General features: G+C 42.6%; 1 protein-coding gene across 1 annotated transcript in view; it reads right to left on the bottom strand.

The window, feature by feature from the left end:
- RYR1 (ryanodine receptor 1) overlaps positions 1 to 19,534 on the bottom strand; it is a 127,174-nt gene that overhangs the window by 14,427 nt on the left and 93,213 nt on the right. Inside the window, 1 exon segment of the mRNA XM_023760566.1 lies at positions 1,416 to 1,757. Within this exon segment, the coding sequence (XP_023616334.1) occupies positions 1,416 to 1,757 (342 nt within the window).

The raw sequence follows: 19,534 nt of genomic DNA, 5'->3' as shown, positions 1-19,534 counted from the left end.
CATGTGGGGCTCATTGTACATGTGGAGATGGGCACATGGCGCAGGCATGCAAGGGACTGAGCCAAAACAGGGTGTGGGGAGAGTGCTGGTGTGGGAAGGGCCTACGATTCATAGGGTCAGTGTATGTGAAGCAGATATAAATGTGCAAGTGGGCCCCAGGAGTCGGTGTGAGGGCCCAGGATATGAAGACAGGGCTCAGTGTGGGACATGAGCCCAGCTGTGCATGAGCCAGGTGTCCACTGAGGAGACACGGAGGGCCTGGTTGTTGAGGAGGTTGTGGAGGTATAAGCTTCATGGGCTATAAGTGGGAAAGGGTGTGCAAGAGCATGTGGAGGAGTATGCAGGTGCCTCGGGGCATCTGAGGAACAAAATGGAAGCGTGAGTTTAAGGGGCATGCAAGGGGTACGCACGCAGGCTGGTGTGCAATGTGTGTGTGAGCAGGAGGTCCACCGGGACAACAGGGGCACAGCTGGGGACTGAGGGTGTGTGAGGGGCATGTGGGAGTGAGAGAGAGTGAATGATAGGAACCACATGCAAGCTAAGTGTGTCAGGTGGGCAGGAGGTGTTCTAGGGCCACATGAGTGTACTCTTGGGGTAAGTGAATGTGTAAAGACATGAAAACTTTTGGGTTGGGCATAGGAGGGGCTGAGACAGGGCCAAGAAGTAGGCCTGGTCACTAAGGACATGTGGGGGCTCTTATGGGGGTTTGAAAGGGTCGTCCAAAGTGTGCATGGGTGATTATGAGTGTGCCAGGGCTACAGTGAGGGCATGTGGGAGGTGAATGGACAACCATATGGCATGCCAGCACTGCATCCTCCAAGTGAGTGTGTAAGAGATGTGTACCTACATGTGGGACCAGAATAACTGGGATGGGCATTGTGTGCTGGGACCTGTGGGCATATATGGTGGCTGGTGAGGGCTAGGCTAGCATATCATGGCCCCCAGAACCCCCAAAGTGAGTGTGCAAAAATGTGGGCATGGATAGGCCAGGGCCAAAAGAGGGCAAACTGGTGTCTGCTGGGAAGGTGAGCAAGGGAGGTGGGTTCCAGTAGATGAAGGTGTGGGCTTGGTTGCATCAGGACCATAAGGGCTCCCAGGATAAGTGTGCAAATGGTAGGCATAGTGTGCTAGCACCACAGTGAGGGCACACAGACTCTGCTTCACATACTAGGGGTGTGCATCTATGTGTGCGCCAAGGCTGCAGAAGGTGGACAAGGGGGAACTGAGGGTGTACAAGGGCACTGCAGGACCCATAAAATGTGTGCAAAAGGGTGGGCATGAGCTTGTAGGAGCAGAGCAAAGGCCCACCAGGGTCTTCAGACCAGATGTACAAAGCATGCATAGCCCTGCGTGGAGTCCAAGGGTGCGAGGAGCGTCACCCCCAACCCGGGGAGCCAGCATGCAGGCCCTCTGACCTGGGGCATCTCCCACTGGGTGCGGTTGGTCTCTGAGATCTCGAAATAGATGCGCTCAATGCGGCGAGAGGCGCCCATGATCTCGATGCGGCCCAGGTAGGGCCGGAAGTACTCCAGGATGCTGTCGGCCAGCTCCAGGAAGTTGCGCAGGCGCGGGTCGTGCGGCACATGCTCTGACAGGTCGATCAGCAGCACCGCCACGTTGAAGCCGATTTCGCGGGCTGGCTCCTGGAAGCGGTTGGCGAACTCCTCACAGTTGATCATCTCGTTTTCATCCGCTTCAGAGCACGACAGCAGGAACTGGATTTCCGGACTGCTGAACTGCTTCTGGCTGTCCATGGCCTGGGTGTGGGCAGGGGTGGGGAAGGAGGTCAGAGGGGTGGCCTGGGAGCTTCAATGCTCTTCTTAAAACAACTCTGGACTTTTCATGAAGACAGAAAGGTCCAGAATCATATCACCAGCACCTAAGGCTGGCAGTCAGCATGTTGGCACTGGCATGGCTGTACCAGCCATTAAAATGTTAAAATGCTGTTTTTCCACAAAGGTGAGCCACCATCCATTGTAAGATACATTCTATTTCAGAGATTGTAAGATGTGACCTGATGAAACTAAGCACTTGTGTAGTAGCACATGCTGCCCTGCGCTCCCTATGTGCTGTCCTGGTGTGCCCTTACAGGCCACTCTCCACCCTACCGTCTTCCCCGCTTCCCCTGCCTGATGGCCCCCATGGCCTGCACCATAGGCTCTCTTGGTCCTCTGACTGTAGGTGGAGGATGGAGCTGTGGCATTTCTTGCCCTGGCTTCCTCCCTGTGCTGGCTGTGCCCCTTGCTCCACGGTGAGTCCTACAGCCCTGTCCACACAGCTCCTTCTGTCTCCAAGTTAGGTAACTACTCTTTCCTCCAGGCCAGCCCCCTGATTAATACTTGCCTCAACCTCTGTCCCTTTCCCAATGCCCCTCCCACATTTCCAGCAACTAAATAATTGACACCTGACGCATGGAGGCCTCTGAATTTCACCTGGTAACAAAGAGTCATATGCCCATCACCCAGGGTTAACAAATGCTCATGAGGAGATATTTTTCAAATACTACATTTTTTTTACATATTTTAGAACTAAAACATTACAGGTATGATTGGAGTCCTATCTGATATCCTTCTCTGGACCCACCTTGCACCCAAGGTACCCACTATCCTAAACATGTGTCAATACTTTTACTACCTATATCCCAACATTTTTCTACAAAAAAAATATATACAGTATCCTGTGCATTTTTTAAATTTAAAGGATCATGTAATTTGAAACTTGCTTTTTTTCACTCTATTGTATGTTTTCTTTTTTTCTTTTTCTTGTTAATCCTCATCTGATGATATTTTTCCATTGATTTTTAGGGAGAGTAGAAGAGAGAGGGGAAAATAAAGAGAAACATCAATGTGAGAGAAACACATCAATTGGTTGCCTCCTGCATGAGCCCTGACCAGGGCCTGGGCCGGGGGGAAGCCTGCAACTAACGTACGTGCCCTTGACCAGAATTGAACTCAGGACCCTTTGGTCCTCAGGCCAATGCTCTACCCACTGAGCCAAACCAGCTAGGCCAACTATATGTTTTCTAGATCTATCCATGTTGATATCTAGATCAAATGAATTCATTTCATTGCAGTATTCCTGTTTTAGAAAAATAAAACTCTTTATTCTCCTGATGACGGACATTGAGGCTGTTTCCAGTGTTTTACTTTGCAGGCAACACTTAGATGGAATATTCTGGTGCTGATCTCCTATGCAAGAGGCTCTCTAAGGCAGTTTTTCAAATGTTTTGACTGCACCCACAGTAAGAACACATTTTCATAAAAAAGAGGTTTCATGACACAATTCTGACTTTCACTGTGCAACTCACTCTGTAATGTTCTATTTTATTTCTAAAGATGTTGGTCATGACTTAACGAAACTAATTTCATGATCCACAGGTAGGTTGCCACATGCAGTTTGAGAAATGCTGCTCTGGGTATGAACAAAAGCGAAATTTTCTGTCTCTAAAAAGTGCTTTGTAGTCAAGAACTTTGCAAAATGCTTTCTAAATGAGTAACATGCTTTGCAAATCATGAAGGGCTCTAGAAACCGCAAAATGTGGAGACATAATCACACAGGAACTCCTCACCTTCTACCCTCACTCCACAGAACTATCTCCTCCCTTTATGATGCAGTGTGACATTGTCCCCTTAAAAGTGCTCCCTTGCCCACTGGGGGCCTGGAACTCCATCCCCTCCATTCAGTCCTGGACTCTGCTCTTGTGATTTGCTGCTCTCTCTTTGTCATCCATTTGCCCACTCCCTTCTTTTGAAATGCCTTCTTCTCTGACTATTGTCAGTTTCCTATGTTGAAGTATTTTTCTCTTTCAGATCCCAAAAGTTGAGCGACTCCAGGCCCGGAATTTGCATCATTTTCTTTAAATATACACTCTCCATGGAGATATCGTTGAGGGCCAAGGCTCTGGATGTCACCTCACACCACTGATGGCCAAGTCTGCATCCCAGCCCTGACTGCTCTTCAGAATCCAAACCAGCTGAAACCCTACCTGACAACTCTTTGTGGATCTGTACCCCAAATTGGAAATGGCCCAAACTGAACTTTTGATTTCAAAACCTATCCTCCCACAGTCTTACCCATCTCAGGAGTCATCCTTGATTCCTCTCTTTTATCTCACCACCCACCCCTGACCCATCAGCAAATCTGTCAGCTCTGCTTTCGACAGATCTAGGATCCACACACTTTCCCCCCTTTAATGGACCTCATCCAGGCCCCCCCGCATTGTCTCCCATTGGACCATCATAGCAACCTCCTCCCTGGTCTCCCTCTTCCCCATCTGTTCCCAAAGTCTGTCCCCTACACACAGGTGAAGGGACCCTGGAAACATCTGAGTCAGGTCACATTCCCGCCCCCGCCCCCCCCGCCCCCCCCCCCGCCCCGTCCTTCCACTCAGAATCCTCCCTTGGCTCCATCTTATTCAACTTAATAGTCAAAGTTCTCCCTGCAGCCAACTAGGCCCTGCATATCTGCCCCCTTCACCTCTCAGACTTTATTTCTTCCTCTTTTGCCATCAACAGCTCTCTCCAGCCACAAGGCCTCCTTTGCATCCCTCTGTTCCCACCTTTCAGCTTGCTGTCTCCTTCACCTGGGATGCTACAACCTTCCCACCCCACCCCCACCCCCACCCATCTTCACATGGTACCTTTCAGCTTTTGCTTCAGTATTCTCTTCTAGAAAAACCTCCCCGGACCATGCAGATTACAGGATTTACTTAAACCGTACTCTCTTATGGCCGGGCATAACTGTTACAATTTTTTTTTAATTTAAAAGTCCCTTTTAAAAAATCCTGAACTTGTTTTTTAAACCATAAAGAAATGTAAGCCTGACTGGTGTGCTCAGTGGTTGAGTGTGAACCTACGAACCAGGAGGTCACGGTTTGATTTCCAGTCAGGGCACATGCCCGGGTTTCGGGCTTGATCCCAGGGTGGGGCATGTGGGAAGCAGAAGATCAATGATTCTCTCTCATCACTGATGTTTCTATCTCTCTCTCCCTCTCCCTTCCTCTCTGAAATCAACAAAAAAATCTTTAAAAAAAATAAACTGAAAAGCACATTGTAAAAATATGAAGATTTGTGAAGAGTTCAGAAAACCACATAAAGCTTGGTAAATGCTCAAACGTTTAGAAATGAGAAGATGGTTCATCTCTAATGAACTCATGTGTCTGAGCATTGACAGGAGGGCTGCTGATATCACAACAGAGGAGGCCTGGACAGGATGTGCCTCCTGATAGGCAAATGCAGCACCACAAAAAAACAAACAAAAGCAAACAGAAATAAAAATTCCACACCTAAAAGACTGATCGAGCTTCTTGACCCAAGTCCAAGTCTACAGGAAACATAGGGGACAAAGGAACACACACAGTAAGTACCACGACAAAGTTGCATCAGCGAGTTCCACACTGTGGGAAACTACAAGCACAGCACTGTCTAATGAGAGCCACGAGCCACATGTAACTACTGAGCATTTGGATCGTGGCTGCAGCAAACTGAGACATGCTCAAAGTGGAAACAATACATACTGGATCCTGAAGACTTACTATGAAAAAAAGAATGTAAAATATTTAATAATTTTCAAATTGAATATATGTTGAAATCATATTTTGGATACATTAGGTTAAAAAAACATATTGTTAAAAATAGCCTGGCCAGTGTGGCTCAGTGGTTGAGTGTAGACCCAGGAACCAAGAGATCACAGGTTGATTCCCAGTCAGGGCACATGTCCGGGTTGTGGGTTGCATCCTCAGTAGGGGGCGTGCAGGAGGCAGCCAATTAAAGTTTCGCATGGATGTTTCTATCCCTCTCTTTTCCTCTCTCTCTAAAAATCAATAAAACCTATTTAAAAAAATAATTTCATGTGCCCTAGCTGGTATTGAGCATTGGTTGAGTGTCAGCTCACCCACTGAAAAGTTATAGGTTCGATTTCAGTCAACGGCACATACCTAGGTTGCAGGTTTGATCCCTGGCCCCAGTCTCGGGAAGCATGGGGGAGGCAACCAACCAATGTGTCTCTCTCACATCTCTCTCTCTCTCTCTCTCTCTCTCTCTCCCCCCCCCCCCACCTCCCTTCCACTCTCTGTAAAAATCAATGGAAAAAATATTCTTGGGTGAAGATTAAAATAATAATAATTTCACAGCTTTCTTTTTCCTTTTTCTAAAGCATAGGTCCTAGAAAATTTTAAATTATACATATTGCTCACATTGTACTTCTGCCAGGCTTCTACAGGACCTGGGTCTCCAGGAGATAAAGTGCCACCCCCCCCCCCCCCCCCCCGCCAACAAAAAAAATCCAAAAGTGATGGAGGGGAGCAGTAGATTTAAAGAAATGTCAACCAGCCCCTCCAGCATGACTCAGTAGTTGAGCTTTGACCTATGTACCAGGAGGTTGATTCTTAGTCAGGGCACATGCCTGGGTTGCAGGCTTGATCTCCAGTGTGAGGTGTGTGGGAGGCAGCCAGATCAATGATTCTCTTTCATCATTGATGTTTCTATCTCTCTCTTCTTCTCCCTTCCTCTCTGAAATCAATAAAAATATATTTACAAAAAAAGAAGAAGAAATATCAATCAATTGCAATAGGTGGGCCTTGTTTGGATCCTGGTTCAAAGAAGTTACAAAAAATTATATGTGATATTTATGAGATTTGAATATTTGAACACCAACTAGATATTTGATGATTTAAAGAATTGCAAGTATTTTTTGGTTTTAGTTTTGGTTGGGGGTGATAATGACATTGTGGCTTGTTAAATTAAAAAAAAAAGCCTACAATTCCATTTATATGAAGTGTCCAGAATAGGCAAATCTATAAAGACAGGAAGTAGATTAGTGGTGCCTGGGTGGGGGAAATGGGAAGTGACTGCCAAAGGGTATCGGGTTTCTTTTGGGAGGTGATTAAAATGTTGTAAAATTAGAGTGTAGGGATGCTTGCACAATTCTGTGAATATACTAAAAAAAAAAAAAGTCATTGAATTATACATTTTAAATGGATGAATTTTATGGTGTGTGAATTATATTCCTACAAAGATACTTTTAAAAAGAAAATTTTAAATTTAGAGATACATTCAAAAATATTTGCATGCCAAAACCAGTTTGGCTCAGTGGATAGAGCGTCGGCCTGTGGACTGAGGGGTCCTGGGTTCGATTCTGGTCAAGGGCATGTACCTGGGTTGCGGGCACATCCCCAGTGGGAGATGTGCAGGAGGCAGCTGATCAATGTTTCTCTCTCATTGATGTTTCTAGCTCTCTACTTCTCTCCCTTCCTCTCTGTAAAAACTCAATAAAATATATTTTAAAAAAATATATTTGCAGATCAAAAAATAAAGAAAACCCCCAAACAGTACTGACCAAGAATAAATTAGTAGCTTTTAATGTGTTTTCAACTACCAAACAGGGCTTTCCAAACTAAAGCAAAAGTTTGGAACCTGCAAAGTGCTTATTAATGGCGATGTGTCTTACAAACTGTCAAGAACTCCATCAACCATGAAGAACTTGGGAAACCATAAAACAATGCTATATAGTTTTTTAAAAATATATTTTATTGATTTTTTACAGAGAGGAAGGGAGAGAGATAGAGAGTTAGAAACATCGATGAGAGAGAAACATCGATCAGTTGCCTCCTGCACTCCCTCTACTGGGGTTGTGCCCACAATCAAGATACATGCCCTTGACCGGAATCGAACCTGTGACCCTTCAGTCCACAGGCCGACACTCTCTCCATTGAGCCAAACTGGTGAGGGCTGCTATATAGTTTTAATGCAGATTTATATATGAATGGAGATGCAGAAATAAAAAACTGAAGAGTGGATAATAGTGGCAGCCTTTGGAGAGGTGGGATGAGAACAGAATTGGGGACAAAGGTGACCTCAATCATAGCTGTAAGTTCTGAGTTTCTTTACAAGAGGAATGTATTTCTGTATTATCTATTTCATTAAAAATTTTAAATTATTTTCTACATAAAAGTTAAATATTCTGCATGTCCCAAAAACAACAACAATAACATAAGCAAAGTCAAAAGACAAAATGATGAACTTGAAAAAATAGGTGCAAAATGATGAACTTGAAAAAATAGGTGCAACTCCTATTACTAACAAAGTTACAATAAGTTAATATATAAAAGCTCCTAGAAATCAAGAACAAAAGTACCAGCACCCCAAAAGAAAAATAAGCCCAGGGCATCATCATTTCACTGAACAACTAACATGAAAGAAATAACCTGAAAAGATGATTAACTGCTCCCATAACAGGAGAAATGTGAATTAAAACTGCAATGCACTACCATTTTTTTACTTATCAGATTGGCAAAAATCCAAATATTTGACAATGAGGTCTGGTGGTGAGTTTGTGGGGAAACAGGCACTCTCACATGATGTTATGAGAGGGAAGATGGATGGCAAAATCTGTCCAAATGACAAATGCATCTACCCTGTAACCCAGCAATCCTGTTTTTGGTAGTTTATCCTTAATACAACTGCACATACAGAATGATGTGTGTACAAGGGTATGGTTGTAGCCAGCATTGCAAATGGACCACAGGGGCCTTCCTCAGCACACTAATTCCATCTCCTAGAAATCGACAATAGCTGTGCTATAAACTGCACCTTTGTAAAGTGCACAGCTGACTACAGAATGTGTTGTAATAGCAAAGGCCTGGGAACAAAGCAAATGTCCATCAGCAGGGAATAACCAATAACACATAACACACACACTAAGTGGAATACTGGGCACCTGTAAAAAAACAATGAGGGGACTCCCTGTATCTCCAGAATACATTAAGTGATATACACTAATGTATGTAGTTCATTACCTATTATAAGAAAACGGAGGGAAATAATACTTGGAAAAATGATGGAAGGATACAAAAGAAATCAATGCTACTTACAGCAGTGGGAGTGGGGGAAGGTCAGGTTGAGAAAGAGGTGAGAATGAGACCTCCCACTTCATACCTTGTTATATTTTACATTTAAATGTTTTCAAATTTATTTCAGAGAGGGGAAGGGAGAGAGGGAGTGGGGGGGAGGGAGAAAGAAACACTGATCAGCGTGGCTCAGTGGTTGAGCATCGATCTATGAACCAGGAGGTCATGGTCCGATTTTCCGTCAGGGCATGTGTCCAGTTTGCAGCTCGATCCCCAGTGTGGGGTGTGCAGGAGGCAGCCAATCAATGGTTCTCTCTCATTGATGTTTCTATCTCTCTCCTTCTCCCTTCCTCTCTGAAATCAATAAAAAATATATTTAAAAAAAGAAAAGAAACACCAATCAGTTGCTTCCTATATACGCCCTGACTGGGTATCAAACCCACAACCTTTTGGTGTACCTGATGATGGCTCCAGTCAACTGAGCCTCCTGGCCAGGGCATACTTGTTAGGTCGGAGAGAGCCCAGGATCAGATACATGCAGACGTGTGATGAGATAATGGACCCTCCCTGGAATTTCTAACAGATCAGTGTGCCAGACACAGATACCGGCTCCTCCCTGGAATCCACACGACCCCCACACAGATACTGACTCCTTCCTGAATACCCTGCCGACCCCTTGTGGCGGGAGCTTCCTCAGCTCATGTCCCCGCCCCTCACCCAACCGCAGTATAAAAAAAGCGCCCCCCTCCCTGTTGGCGCGAATCCACTGGCCCTGTCTTTGGGGTTTGTGGGTCGCCCGGGGACGCAGAATAAAACCTTTCCTTTTCTTTCTTTTCTGATTGACTCGACTCTCTTTATTTCCTACGCTGCCTCCTGAGCTACCTAACCTAACAATACTGACCAAGAATAAATTAGACAGAAAGTATATTTTTAATCATGTGAATGTATTAGTCATTTAAAAATAAAACCAATGTACTTTTAAAGTTACAGATTATTTGTAACTTTGTGAAACAGAGGTACTGAGCTACAAAAATGTTGTGTATATGCCATCAAATCTTGTGATTTGTAAAGCCCTGAACAGTCTGGAGGGAAGTTGACCCATTTTTTAAAACTCATAACTGAAAGTCTGTAAAACTAACCTCTCCCTATTCCCCGCTCCACTCACTTTTCTATTCTTTGTTTCTGTTTCTATAAGTTTGACTTACTATTATTGTTTTTAGATTCCAAATGTGAGTGATATCATGTGGTATTTGTCTTTCTCTAACTGGCTTATTTAACTTAGTATAATGCCCTCCAGGTTCATTCTTGTTGACACAAATGACAGGACTTCCTTTTTTAAAAAAGGCTGAATAATTTTCCATTGTGTGTGGGTATATGTATATCCACTGACATTTGTCCTTCATTCACTTATCCATTGACAGATACTTAGGCTGTTTCCCTATCATGGCTATTGTGAATATGCTGCAATAAATGTGGGGTACAGGTATCTGAAATAATGGTTTCAGTTCCTTTGGATATTTACCCAGAAGTGGGATTGCTGGATCATATGATAGTTCTATTTTTAATTTTTTGAGGAACCTCCATACTGTTCTCCATATTGACTGTACCAATTTACATTCTCAGCACCATGGAAAAAAGTTCCCTTTTCTCCACATTCTTGCCACCCTTGTCATCTCGTCTTTTATTTATTTATTTTTTTTAATACTTTCATTGATTTCAGAGAGGAAGGGAAAGGGAGAGATAGAAACATCAATGATAGAGAGAATCATCTATCAGCTGCCTCCTGCACGCCCCCTACTGGGGATGGAGCCCACAATCCAGGCATGTGCCCTGACCGAGAATCGAACCCTGATTGCCTGGTTCATTGGTCAACGCTCAAGCACGGAGCCACGAGCCACGCCGGCCAACGGGGCTCATCTGTTGTCTTTTTGATGATAGCCATTTTGACAGGTGTGAAGGGGTTTTGATTTGCATTTCTCTGATGATTAGTGATGGTGAGCACCTTATAATGTACCTATATGTCCTCTTTGGGAAAAATGTCTATTTAGGTCCTTTGCCTATTTTAAAATTGGGTTACTGGTTTTATTGCTTTTTAAATTTTTTTAAATTTAAAAACACCATCAGTTCCTCTTTTCTCAGTATTACTTTTCTTTTTTCAGTTTTTTTTATTTCAAGAAAAATGATTTTAAATATAATAATGTTACATGCAGTAAACCTTTTTTTTTTTGGTCTAGCAAAGGTGGAGATTTATTAAAGAGCAAGTACAGACTCTCACGTAGGGAGGGGAAAGGGTCCCACTGAGTTCCTTTTCCCTGCAGCTTAATTTTATTTTTTTTATTTTTATTAAATTTTTTATTTATTTTATTTTTTATTATTGCTTAAAGTATTACAAAGGGTATTACATATGTGTCCTTTTTTTCTTCCCCGCCCTTGACAATCCCCTGCCCCCCCCCCCCACTCCCCAGTGTCTTATGTCCATTGGTTATGCTTATATGCATGCATACAAGTCCTTCGGTTGATCTCTTACCCCCCTCCCTACATGCAGTAAACCTTAATATTTCTTTTTTTTTTTTTTAGCAGAAAAATCACTTTTAAAAAATTGATTTTTTACAGAGAGGAAGGGAGAGGGATAGAGAGTTAAAAACATTGATGAGAGAGAAACATCGATCAGCTGCCTCCTGCACACACCCCACTGGGGATGTGTCCGCAACCAAGGTACATGCCCTTGACCGGAATCACACCTGGGACCCTTCAGTCCACAGGCTGACGCTCTATCCACTGAGCCAAACTGGTCAGGACAAACCTTAATATTTCAAGAAAAAAATCTTAAATATAATAATGTTACATGCAATAAACACCAATTATTCAAGAAAAATGATCTTACATATAATAATATTACATGGAATAAACATTAATATTTCAAGAATAAAAGGATTTTAAGTATAATAATATTACCAAAACTGTACTAACATAGTATGATATCACAAAAGTTGTAGGAAATATTAAAAATCTGCAAATAACAGGATTGTTTCTATTATATGCTAGAATATTTCCCCCCTCTGGCTCTATTTTTGTTCATCAGTTTATGTTGTTCATTACATTCCACAAATGAGTGAGATCATATGATATTTATCTTTCTCCAACTGGCTTATTTCGCTTACAGCGGTTCTCAACCTGTGGGTCACGACCCCTGAAAATACATCCTGCATATCAGATATTTACATTACGATTCATAACAGTAGCAAAATTACAGTTATGAAGTAGCAACGAAAATAATTTTATGGTTGGGGGTCACCACAACATGAAGAACTGTATTAAAGGGTCGTGGCATTAGGAAGGTTGAGAACCACTGGCTTAGAATGATGCTCTCCAGGTCCATCCATGCTGTTGCAAATGGTAAGAATTCCTTCTTTTTTACAGCAGCATAGTATTCCATTGTGTAGATGTACCACAGTTTTCTAATCCACTCATCTGCTGATGGGCACTTAGGCTGTTTCCAAATCTTAGCTATTGTAAATTTTGTTGCTATGAACATAGGGGTGCATATGTCTTTTGTGATTGGTGTTTCTGATTTCTTGGGATATATTCCTAGAAGTGGGATCACTGGGTCGAATGAGAATTCCATTTTTAGTTTTTTGAGGAAACTCCATAGTGTTTTCCACAGTGGTTGCACCAGTCTGCATTCCCACCAGCAATGCATGAGGGTTCCTTTTTCTCCACATCCTCTCCAGCACTTGTCGTTTGTTGATGATAACCATTCTGACAGGTGTGAGATGGTACCTCATTGTTGTCTTGATTTGCATCTCTCGAATGATTAGTGACTTTGAGCATCCTATATAATAAAAGGCTAATATGCAAATAGACCAAATGGCAGAACAACCGAACAACTGGTCGCTATGATGTGCGCTGACCACCAGGGGGCGTGTGTGGAACATGGTGGGCGTTGGTCCCAGTGGGATGGTGAAGCAGGTGAGCAGGGGTACCAGACCAAGGTGAGGCACCAGTCGCTGTCATTGGGGTGAGCCCCTTGTGGTTACTAAAAATTTTTTGCTCCCACGCACTGTGGTCCTGCCTGGCGCTTGCACCTGTTGCCGGCGCTGGCCCCGCTCACACCCACTGCCAGCACCGGAGCTGCTGCTCACACCCGCTGCCGGTGCCTGACACTGGTCACGATCACTTGGCACCATCAGTGGGTGCGAGTGGTGGCTGCTGGCTCTGATTGCCCCCGAGAGCTTCTCCACCTCCCCTGTGCCTGAGGGGCGATCGGGGCAGCAGCCACTACTTGCACCCACTGATGGTGCCAGTCCCGCTCGCACTCGCTGCTGGCGCCGGCCCCAATTGCGCCGCACTGTCAGCAGGTGCAAGCGGGGCCAGCACGGTCAGCGCATGGGAGAGGTGGCAGCCAGAGAGGGGCTGCTGGCAGACAGGGGAACGGGGGCCATGGTGGGAGGGGCTGGATAAGGGCACTGAGGATGGGCTGAGACCCGTCCCTGTGCCTACTGCAGCCTTGCAGCCCACAGTTTCTTTCAAGGTGCACAAATTTGTGCACTGGCCCTTAGTGTTTTCATATATCTTTTGGCCTTCTTTATGTTCTCTTTTGAAAAGTGTCTATTTAGGTCCCTTGCTCATTTTTTGATTGGATTGTTTATCTTTTGTTAAGTAGTATGAGTTCCCTGTAAATGTTGGAGATTAAACCCTTATTGGAGATAACATTGGCAAATATGTTCTCCCATGCAGTAGACTTTCTTGTTGTTTTGTTGATGGTTCTTTTTCTGTGCAGAAGCTTTTTAGTTTGATGTAGTCCATTTGTTTATTTTCTCTTTAGTTTCCATTGCCTTAGGAGCTTTGACATATGTCTGCTATTTTGCTGCCTTCTAAATTATTATGGTTTCCCGTCTTACGTTTAAGTCCTTTATCCATTTTGAGTTTAATTTCTGTATATGGTGCAAGTTGGTGGTATAGTTTCATTTTTTTGCATGTATCTGTCCAATTTTCCCAACACCATTTATTGAAAAGACTATCTTGACTCCATTGTATGCTCTTGCCTCCTTTGTCAAATATTAATTGAGCATAATGTCTTGGGTCGATTCCTGAGTTCTCTGTCTGGTTCCATTGGTCTATATGTCTGTTCTTGTGCCAATACCAGGCAGTTTTGGGAACAGTGGCTTTGTAATAAAGCTTGATATCTGGTATTGTGATCCCTCCAACTTTGTTCTTCTTTCTCGGGATTGCTGCAACTATTCGGGGTCTTTTTTTTTTTTTTCCAGATGAATTTTTGGAGAGTTCATTCTAGGTCTGTGAAATATTCTGTTGGTATCTTAATGGGGATTACATTGAATCTATAGATTGCTTTGGGTAGTATGGACATTTTAATGATGTTGATTCTACCAGTCCATGAACACGGTATATTCTTCCATTTGTTTATGTCTTCCTCTATCTCTTTTTTCAACGTCCTGTAGTTTTCCGAGTATACGTCTTTTACCTCTTTAGTTAAGTTTATTCCTAGGTATCTTAATTTTTTCGGTGCAATGGTAAATGGGATTATTTTTTTTAGTTTCTCTTTCTGTGAGTTCATTATTGGTGTATAAAAAAACCATAGATTTCTGGGTGTTAATTTTGTATCCTGCTACATTGCCAAATTCATTTATTAAGTCTAGTAGCTTTTTGATGGAGTCTTTGGGGTTTTCTATGTATAATATCATGTCATCTGCAAATAATGACAATTTTACTTCTTCTTTTCCAATTTGGATGCCTTTTATTTCTTCTTCTTGTCTAATCACTATGGCTAGCACTTCCAGTACTATGTCGAACAGGAGTGGTGAAAGCGGACATCCCTGTCTTGTTCCTGTTCTTAGGAGAAATGGTTTTAGTTTTTGCCCATTGAGTATGATGTTGGCTGTAGGTTTGTCATATATGGCCTTTATCATGTTGAGATGTGCACCCTCTATACCCACTTTGCTAAGAGTTTCTATCAAAAATCGGTATTGGATTTTGTCAAATGTTCTTTCTGTATCTATAGATATGATCATATGATTTTTGTCTTTCATTTTGTTTATGTGATGTATCACGTTTATTGATTTGCAAATATTGTACCAGCCTTGCATCCCTGGAATAAACCCCTCTTGATCATGGTGTATGATCTTTTTAATATATTGCTGGATGTGTTTTGCTAATATTTTGTTGAGGATTTTAGCATCTGTGTTCATCAGGGACATTGGCCTGTAATTCTCTTTCTTTGTAGTTTATCTGGTTTTGGAATTAGGATAATGCTGGCCTCATAAAAAGAGTTTGTAAGTGTTCCTTCCTCTTGCATTTTCTGAAGTAGTTTGAGGAGTATTGGTGTTATTTCTGCTTTGAAAGTTTGGAAAAACTCCCCTCTGTCCAGACCTGGGCTTTTGTTTGGTGGGAGTTTTTTGATTACTGCTTCTATTTCTTCATTTGTTATTGACCTATTCAGGTTTTTTTATTCTTCCAGATTCAGTTTTGGGAGATTTTATTTTTCTAGGAATTTGTCTATTTCATCCACATGTCCAGCTTGTTGGTATATAGTTGTTCATAGTATTTTCTTACAATCCTTTGTATTTCTGTGGTGTCCGTGGTTACTTCTCCACTTTCGTTTCTGATTTTATTTATTTGGGTCCTCTCTCTTTGTTTCTTGATGAGTCTGGATAATGGTTTATCAATTTTGTTTATCCTTTCAAAGAACCAGCTCTTGGTTTTCATTGATTTTTTGTATTGTTTTTTTTTAGTCTCTAGGTTATTTATTTCTGCTCTAATCTTTATTATTTCCTTCCTTCTACTTACTCTGGGCTTTTCTTGTTGTTCTCTTTCTAGTTCTTTATTGCTGATTTTTCTTGTTTTTTTGAGGTATGCCTGTAGTGCTATGAACTTCCCTCTCAGGACTGCTTTTGTGGTGCTCCAGAGAATTGGGGTTGTTGTGTGTTCATTTTCATTTGTTTCCAGGACGTTTTTTATTTCTTTCTTGATCTCGTTGGTAACCCATTCATTGTTTAATAACATGCTATTTAGCCTCCATGTATTTGAATGTTTTGAGTGTTTTTACTGTAGTTGATTTCTAATTTCATTCCACTGTGATCTGAGAAGATGCTTGGTATGATTTCAATATTCTTGAACTTTTAGAGACTTGTTTTGTGTCCTAACATGTGGTCTATCTTTGTAAATGATCCATGTGCACTTGAGAAGAATGTATATTCTGCTGCATTGGGGTGAAATGTTCTATAAATGTCTATTAAATTCATCTGATTCAGTGTGTCCTTTACTGGTAGAGTCTGTTTCCTTGTTAAGTTTTTGTATGGAAGATCTGTCCAGGGAATTCAGAGGGGTGTTAAAGTCCCCTACCATGACTGTATTGTTGTCAACCTCTCAGTTAATGTCCTCTAGAATTTTTAATATATATTTAGGTGCACCTATATCGGGTGCATATATGTTTATCAGGGTTATATCCTCTTGTTGGATCGATCCCTTAAGTATTATGTAGTGACCTTTGTTGTCTCTTGTGATAGCCTTCATTTTGAAGTCTATTTTGTTGGATATAATTATTGCTACTCCAGCTTCTTTTTCTTTTCCATTTGCATGGAAAATTTTTTTCCATCCCTTCACTTTCATCCTGTGTGAGTCTTTTGTTTTGAGGTGGGTCTCTTGTAGACAGCATATAGTTGGGCCATGTTTTTGTATCCATTTAGCTACCCTACACCTTTTGATTGGAACATTTATTGCATTTATATTTAGGGTTATTATTGAGAGGTACTTATTTATAGTCATTTTAATTCTGTATGGCTAGGTTTCTCTCTCTGTTTCTTCTTCTCAGCAATTGCTTACAGCAATTCATTTAGCATTTCTTGTAATGCTGACTTGGTGGTGATGAAGTTTTTTAGCCTTTTTTTGCCTGGGAAGCTCTTTATTTGACTGTCTATTTTAAATGATAACCTTGCTGGATATAGTAATCTTGGTCTCAGATCCTTGCTTTTCATTACCTTGAGTACTTCATGCCATTCCCTTCTGGCCTGTAGAGTTTCTGATGAGAAATCAGGTGTCAGCCTTATGAGAACTCCTTTGTAGGTAACAATTTTCTCTTGCTGCCTTTAAGATTCTCTCTTTGTCTTTAATTTTGGGCATTTTAATTATGATGTGTCTGGGTGTGGGTCTGTTTGGGTTCTTCTTGTTTGGGGTTCTCTGTGCCTCCTGAATTTGTGTGACTTTTTGCTTTTTACAGGTTAGGGAAGTTTTCTACCATTATTTCTTCAAACACCTCTATTCCTTTCTCCCTTTCTGCCTCTTCCAGCACACCTGATATTCTAATACTGTTAGGTTTCACATTGTCTCACAGCTCCCTTAAGCTGTCCTCCTATTTTTAAATTGTTTTTTCTTTTTGGTTCTCTAATTGAGTGACATTTTCAACTCTGTCTTCTAATTCACTGATTCAATCCTCAGCTTCCCCTAATCTGCTGTGTTTCCTTCCAATGTGTTCTTTATTTGTGTTATGTCATTCTTTATCTCAGACTGTTATTTTTTCATAGTTACTATATCGTTTTTCATACTGTTGAGCATTTTTACCATCATTATTCTGAACTCTGTTTTAGATAAATTTCTTATCTCTGCTTCATTTATCTCTTCTTCTGGAGAATTCTCTAGTTCTTTCATTGGGGTTTGTTTCTTTGTTTCCTCATTTTGGTGTCTGTTTGGGTTTGTGACTATGTATTAGGTAGATCCTTTACACCAGTGGTCGCCAATCTTTTGGACCTCATGGACTGCCAGTGGTCCTCGGATCACCAGTTGGTGACCGCTACTCTACACCTCTTAATCTCTAGTGCAGGACAGTGATAAAGGCTGTTTTTTAAATAATTGGATCAGGCAAAGACTCAGAGGCCTCCATAGACTGTCTCTATATACAGACTAATAGGATTCTGACTTGAATTGCCCCCAGGTAATCGCCTTCAGGTGCAGCGAGAGTTTTTTGAACAGGGTGGGGCAGTTGCTTCTGCCTGGAGGCTAATTGTTACTTTTAATCTCTTAAGTGGCCTCAGGGCAAGGTTTTTTCCAATAGGGTGTGTTGACTGTCTTTCCCCCAAGCAAGGCAAATGTCTATGAGGAAAAATGTTCTCCGCTGTGGGAGGGAATGACTCAGCCCAGGAAACTTGGGGTGTCTGCCTTCTGAGCTCTATCCCCCGAATCCCCAGTACTGGGTTCTGCTCTCACAGCTCCAGTCCACTTCACCATCCTCTGCCAGAGCACAAGGTGGGTGGCTCCACAGGGAATTTTTGTGCATTGGCCCTTCAAGAGGGTGCCCGAACTTTGAGCTGCCACTCCCTGGCAGACAGCACCCCACTGCTTTTCACAGCTAGATGCTATGTGCTCAGTTTGGTGCTCTGCTGTGGAGCCCAGCTTCGGAATTGGATCCCAGAGTTCTCAGTGGCATCCCACCACAGCTGAGATATCTCTCCTGGACTTCAGTTGCTGTCTGTGGGTGCCAGGCCAGCTTTTTCGCACCTTTGCCCCTCCTACTGGTCTATATGTGGTCTCTATCTTCGGTTCTTGGGTATCAGGGTTTTCTCCTGTGAGTTTTCTGTTTATTATTCAGGAAGCCTTTCCTTATTTCAGTTGTAATTCCAGCTTGCTCCTGGGAGCATGTCCATGCAGCCTGGTTTTATTGTTTTTGAGTTGTTTAAATATTTTGTATGTTAACCCTTCAACAGATCTGTTGTTTGCAAATATTTGTTCCCATTCCATACAGCTGGGATAGGTTGCCTTTTCATTTTATTGATGGTTTCCTTTGCCAAGCAGAATCCTTTTTATGTTATGAATGATTTGCACTTTAGCTTCTGCAGAGTGCTTTTTGGTTCTCTTGAGCCCCCACTGACCCTGCCAGGAACTGGCACCTGGGAGGTGCTCACTGACTATTTATTGGACTAGATCAATGGATGGATGAATCCAGAGGCAGTTGGCTCTGGAGCTAGACTTCCTAAGTTCTAATCCCAGTGCTGTCACTTATTTTCTGTGTGATCTTAAGAACATTACTTCACCCCCCCTGTGCCTCAGTTTCCACTTATGCAAAATGGTAATAAAAAGAGTCCTTCCCACATAAGGTTGATATATGGGTTAAATGAACTACAGTTGACCCTTGAACAACAGAGGGTTTTCAGGCCCGACCCCCCAGTTGAAAATCCATGTATAACTTTTGACCCCTCAAAAGCTTCAGTCATCCCTTGGTATCCACGGGGGATTGGTTCCAGCACCCCCTACAGAAACCAAGCTCCATGAGTGTTCAAGTGCTGTATAAATGGTACAGAACAATATATACAGCTGGTCCTCAGCATCTGCAGATTCCCAGCCATAGCTGGCAGATCTGTGGATGTGAAACCTGGGGAAAGGGAGAGCTGATTGTATATTTATTGGGAAAAATCCGCATATAAGTGGACCTGTGCAATTTAAACCTGTGTTGTGCAAGGGTTAGCTGTAATTCATTTACACACAGGACCTGGCACAGTGTGAGAACATGATAAATGTTAGCTCTTCTCCCTCCTAAAGGTAGAGAGCTCAGGGACAGGAACATTTAAGAGGCTGTGCGGGATTGGCAGGGAAGGTGGCGGTCCCAGGAGTGTGTGGCACAGATACCCAGGGAAGCAGGCAGACATTGCTGGGGGAGGAATTGGCTGACTGTGGCAAATGCTG

This window comes from Myotis lucifugus, unplaced genomic scaffold (assembly GCF_000147115.1).
Source record: "Myotis lucifugus unplaced genomic scaffold, Myoluc2.0 scaffold_185, whole genome shotgun sequence".
In the NCBI taxonomy this organism is placed as follows: domain Eukaryota; kingdom Metazoa; phylum Chordata; class Mammalia; order Chiroptera; family Vespertilionidae; genus Myotis; species Myotis lucifugus.
Note: the sequence above shows the minus strand (reverse complement) of the source record. Positions and strands in the feature narration are given on the sequence as shown.